The following is a 5,186-nucleotide window of genomic DNA, read 5'->3' on the forward strand; positions in this document are numbered from 1 at the left end:
ATTGAAGATGAAAGTTTCTGGCATTATCTGACTTGTTTGCAACTGAAGAGTTTATCTACAGAAAGAACATAACTGTATAGTGGAATTGTCATAAGATATAATATCTTGTTCTTGAGTAACAGGATATTTTTTGTTTGGCTACCATATAATAGATGTGAAGTAACTACCAGCTTTGTTGATGAATATTTTCTATTAAGAATCTGATTGGTTACCTTTAGTGGAGTTTCTCCTTTGAACGACATCTTTTTGATCCACAAGACTCAAAGTAACAGGATATGGACATATAGTCTCCAATTAAAGAGAGAAAGACATACTTTTATTAAACAATAACTCACCATGATTAGTGTAGTTCCACTAATTGTATTTGTGCCTTACCCTCTCTAACAGGACCATATCTCGTACAGAAAATGATCCAAATCCATATGTATACTAATCTACACAAATAATTTGTCACTTGAAAAAAGAAAACAAATCTAGTAATCGAAATGGTGGCTATACAGAAGAAGATGTTGATTCTATTATTAAAGGTTCACATGATCTGGAGAAACTTGAACAGTGAACTGCTGCTTTTGGATTGGTGGTAACCACGCTTTTATGGAGAAAATTTGGTTTCTCGAAATCATCATTTTCATGCCTGATCTCCTTGAGCATTGCAGTTACATCTTTCATAGTAGGTCGTTCTTCCGGGGAGGGATTCACACATAGGAGAGCCACTCCTAGAACCTGAAGCATCTCAGAGGTTTTTGTTCCACTCTGCAATACTAGTTGCTGGTCAAGGATAGATGTAAATTCTCTTCTCTTCTCTCGGATTTCGTCGCTAACCCATGTGGCAATGTGGGCACCCTCTGGAATCCTGTTATCAGTTGGTTCCATCCCCGTTAAGACCTCAAGGAGCACAACACCATAGCTGTACACATCACTCTTTTCTGTGATCCTTAAACTGTATCCATATTCTGCAGTTTGACAGATAATGCAGTTGTGATTAGTTAGCAGGCACAATGAGTTTGGGAAAATGACCCAAAATGGACATAAATACAAAACAAATGAAGAAAAAAGGTCAAGTAGAATATAGATCTTAATTCTAATATGGTTTCAGGAAATTATTATATATAGAAAGAACAGCCTATTTAGAAATAAATAAATAAAAAAAAGAATGTCTTAAAGACATGCACACAGTTTTTAATGTACCAAAAGAGAGAGAAAAGGAATGTCTTAAAAGTATAAAGGCACTGAAATTTTTAATGACTTTTTGACAAAACAATGATGTAAGACTGAGTTTTCTTAAACGGACATTGCTAAAATGAACTGTTGTTTTAGAATAACAAAAGCATTTATGCTCACCAGGAGCTATGTATCCATAAGAACCTGCAATTGTATGAGATGCTCCTGAACACTCTGAGGAACTCACGAGTTTTGCAAGGCCAAAATCTGCAAGGAAAGCTTCAAATTGTGGACCTACCAAGATGTTGTTAGCTTTAATGTCCCTATGGACAATTGGAGGGATACAATCATGATGAAGATATTCTAGACCATGAGCTACTCCCAGTATGATCTTATACCTTGCATCCCAATCCAAGAACAATCTATTTTCATGGAGTAATCCGAACAAACTCCCGTTGCATATATAATCAAATAATAGCAATCTAGTTCTTCCATTGTCACAGCATCCTAAAAGTCTTACTATATTCTTATGTCTTATTGATCCAAGGGTCTGAACTTCTGCAGTAAAGAGATCTCTCTCTGGTGGCTCTTCTTTCTTTATTGGCCATAGCTTCTTCACTGCAATAGTCTGCTTCATTGGAGTCTCCACACGATAAACAATTCCCGAGCAACCCTTTCCCACAATGTTTGATTCTGACAACTTCGTCAAAATGTCATTGATGGAGAAGTTGAGTTTTTGGAATGGAGTGAAAGCCCATTCCATTTCACCACTTCCATCAAAATTCCTTCCAAAATTTCCCCCTTGAATCCTGAGAGTTAAAATTACTCCAAAAGTGACAAAAACAGAAATTAAAACCACCCCAAGGAAAGTATAGATAATAACATTTCTTATTGACTTGAAGCCTTGACCATTTTCACTTGCATGGCACTTGCTAATGCAAAGGTCAGGGTTACCAGCAAATGCAGCAGCAGGTATATCCCGGAAGAACTTCGTATCAGGAAGAGAACCAGAAAAACCATTGTAGGAGACATTTAGAGACACAAGATTGTCAAGACTAACCAGTACTGTGAGTGTACCTGTGAGCTTGTTGTGAGAGAGATCCAAGATGGATAGTTTTGAGAGATTTGAGAAGGTCTCGGGAATGGGGCCAGTAAGAGAATTCCAACTCAAGTTCAAGAGGATATCTAATCCTTGCAAATAACCAATCTCATCAGGAATAGAACCAGTGATCCTATTGTTACTTATATCCAGCAACTGCAAAGCCTTACACGGCCCCAGTGTCCCAGGGATCACACCAGAGATAAGGTTTCCACTCAGAATCAACTTATTTAGAGATGTAAGCTTGCCCAAATTCTCAGGAATGCTTCCAGTTATTCTGTTTGCAGAAAGATCTAAGACATTAAGATCAACTAGGAATTTCAACGAGGAAGGAATGGTTCCTTGCAGCACATTGCTGTGCAAGTCAAGCAATTCTAGATGAGCACAGTTACCTATCTCAAAGGGAATATCTCCACTGAATAGATTATTTGACAACTCAAGAAAGGTCAGACTGCTTAAAAGACCTATTTCTGATGGAATTTGACCGGTAAAGTTGTTCGATCCCAGCCGTAACCTGATCAAGCTGGTGCAACTTCCAATATCTGCTGGAATTTGACCTGAAAGTCTGTTTGATATCAGCAACAACTGAGTCAAGTTCCCTAGATGAAAGAGTGAACTTGGAATGGAACCAGTAAGGAAATTGTGCGAAAGATCGAGTGCTTCAAGTTTCTCACAGTTGGATAGTTCTGTTGGTATACTTCCATTCAGTTGATTCTGCCAGGCATAGAAGAGTGTGAGTTCCTTCAGTTGCCCTATAACAGGTGGAATCTCCCCAGAGAATTTGTTGTTATCCAATTCTATTTGCTTCAGCCTGGAAAAGTTGCCAATATAGGAAGGTATTTCTCCATAAATATTATTATCAGACAAAAGAAACTCCTCCAACAAGAGTAGACTACTGAGAGTCACAGGTATCTGACCCCGCAGAGAATTCAAAGAGAAATCTATAACCTTGAGATTTGTACAGTTCCCAAGACTCTCTGGAATGGTGCCAGTTAAATTGTTCTTCCACAGCAACACCCTCCTGAGGCTTTGCATGGAGCCTAATTCATAAGGAATACTTCCAGAAAGCTGGTTTTCATACAGAAACAAATCCTCCAAGGCTGAGCAGTTCTGAATCTCTGCTGGGATATGACCTGTGAGGTGTGCTGTGTAGACAGAAATTGTCTTGAGATTCTTAAGCTCTCCTATACTTGGTGGAATCTCCCCGGAAACCCCAGTAACCGCAAGTCCCAGAAAAACAAGGGCCTTGCAGTCTGATATCTGCATTGGGATTTCTCCATGAATACCTGGATTTCCTCCTGCTCTTAGTGTTTCAAGAGCCCTCAACTGGCCTATTTCTCCAGGTATCATTCCAGAGATCTGGTTGTCGAAAAGCGCCACATGCCGAAGCCTTGAACAGTTTCCAATTGTGGTTGGAATTCCACCCTGCAAGGAATTTGAATTCAGCAGCAACAACTGCAGATTAGATAGCTTTCCTATTTCTTCCGGAATACTTCCTGATAAAGCATTGAAGCTAAGGTCCAAAGTGACCAAAGAGGACAAGTTTCCCACTGAACTTGGAATCTGACCAGTGAGATTTCCATTTGAGATGATAAGAGTGGTGAGGTGGTAAAAAGAATTGAGCCGTGAGGGGAAGCCGCTACGTAGATCAATGGATGTTATTATGATCTCTGACACATACCCTTCTTTGGAACATGTTATGTAGTCCCATGTGCAAGGATCTTTGTTTGTTGGATCCCATGAAGAGAAGGCCGTAGCGGAGTTGGAGGAGTTGAAGCTTGAAAGCCATGAAAGTAGAGAGAGGCCTTCCTGGTTCAGAGCTACAGAGATGGATGGACACATGGAAATATTAAGAAACAAGATAAAAAGAGTTAATGCATTGCTTGACATGATGAGGTGGTGTTTCTGCCACTGTTCTATCTCATCCAAACATAGCAGCACTAGACTAGAATCTCTAAGTTACTATCTATGCCCTCTTTAGCATCATGGTTGGATATTGAAAGTCTCTTATCTTCCATTTAAGGTTACTGATGAAGATGTAGACCGTTCCTTAATCTTCAAACACTGTTTCACTTTTGTGTTTTGAGGTGAATTTACAGCAAAGGCTGAAGAAAGAAACAGACAAATTAGAAGCACTAAGCAGACAGATGGGTAAACAGGATATGGTAGTACAAGATTTTCTACTTCAGTTGGCTATGTACTATTAACCCTTCCTTGATGTAATCTTTATAACCAGAGACGAACTAAGAGCATCTTCAATGGGAGTTACTTATGATATTTTTTAACTTAAGAATTAGTTTTTATGCAGTTTTATCATTTGAGTAATTGACGTGACAATTCTTATATAAGAATAATTGTTTATTATAAACAACATTTTTCATCAGTTCTTAGGAATTGTGAAACACCTTTTGAGTTCTTACTAATTGCACAATTTGAGAGAAAATTTGTTCAAGGTCTTAAATCTCGTGTGGCATTGTAAGGGCTCACATCCACAAAAAGTGAGTTAAGCAACTTCTCCATGGTTGCACCATTAAAGATGCTCATAGAGGTGTAAAAAAAATCGTTTATTTTTACTATTTTTTTAGAGAAATTTTAGAAAGTAAACAATTATTTATCTAAAATAAACGATCCAAGCATTCACAAAGTGTAACAACATTCTTATGCAAGAGAATATCCGCTGGGAAAATGACTGGATTGGCTTTTTTAATGTCTACTGGGTCCTGTGCATGTGCTGTTATTGGTAGCGAGATACCAATTTGGACTATAGAAAAGGCAAAAAATACTATAATTTGACAGAACATTCTTATGGTGGATAAACTCTGAGAATTCTTCAAAAAAAAAAAACAGAGAATTGAGACCTAAATGTATCTAGCAATCCTGAAAGGTGGTGGTCTGAAGTCTAATCTGCTTTCCCTGTATGTAATCA

The 5,186-nt window shown here is 38.2% G+C and overlaps 1 protein-coding gene across 1 annotated transcript; it reads right to left on the reverse strand.

Annotated features, from left to right (window-relative positions):
* Nucleotides 1–294: 294 nt before the first annotated feature.
* Nucleotides 295–4,446, reverse strand: LOC100807225 (LRR receptor-like serine/threonine-protein kinase RGI1). Its single transcript, XM_003526635.5, has 2 exons — nucleotides 1,342–4,446; nucleotides 295–953 (listed from the first exon to the last, which is right to left on the reverse strand). Exons 1-2 carry the CDS (start codon nucleotides 4,148–4,150, stop codon nucleotides 493–495), a joined length of 3,270 nt encoding a protein of 1,089 aa, XP_003526683.1. The 5' UTR covers nucleotides 4,151–4,446; the 3' UTR covers nucleotides 295–492.
* Between the last annotated feature and the right edge of the window lie 740 nt (nucleotides 4,447–5,186).

Source organism: Glycine max, chromosome 6 (assembly GCF_000004515.6).
Source record: "Glycine max cultivar Williams 82 chromosome 6, Glycine_max_v4.0, whole genome shotgun sequence".
Lineage (NCBI taxonomy): Eukaryota > Viridiplantae > Streptophyta > Magnoliopsida > Fabales > Fabaceae > Glycine > Glycine max.

Bases quoted from the DNA above. Each gene is read 5' to 3' on its own strand.
- LOC100807225 (XM_003526635.5), bottom strand. From the start codon at position 4,150: ATGTCAAGCAATGCATTAACTCTTTTTATCTTGTTTCTTAATATTTCC. The intron at 954-1,341 runs GTGAGCATAAAT...GTCAAACTGCAG, and splicing joins TTATGGATACATAGCTCCTG to AATATGGATACAGTTTAAGG.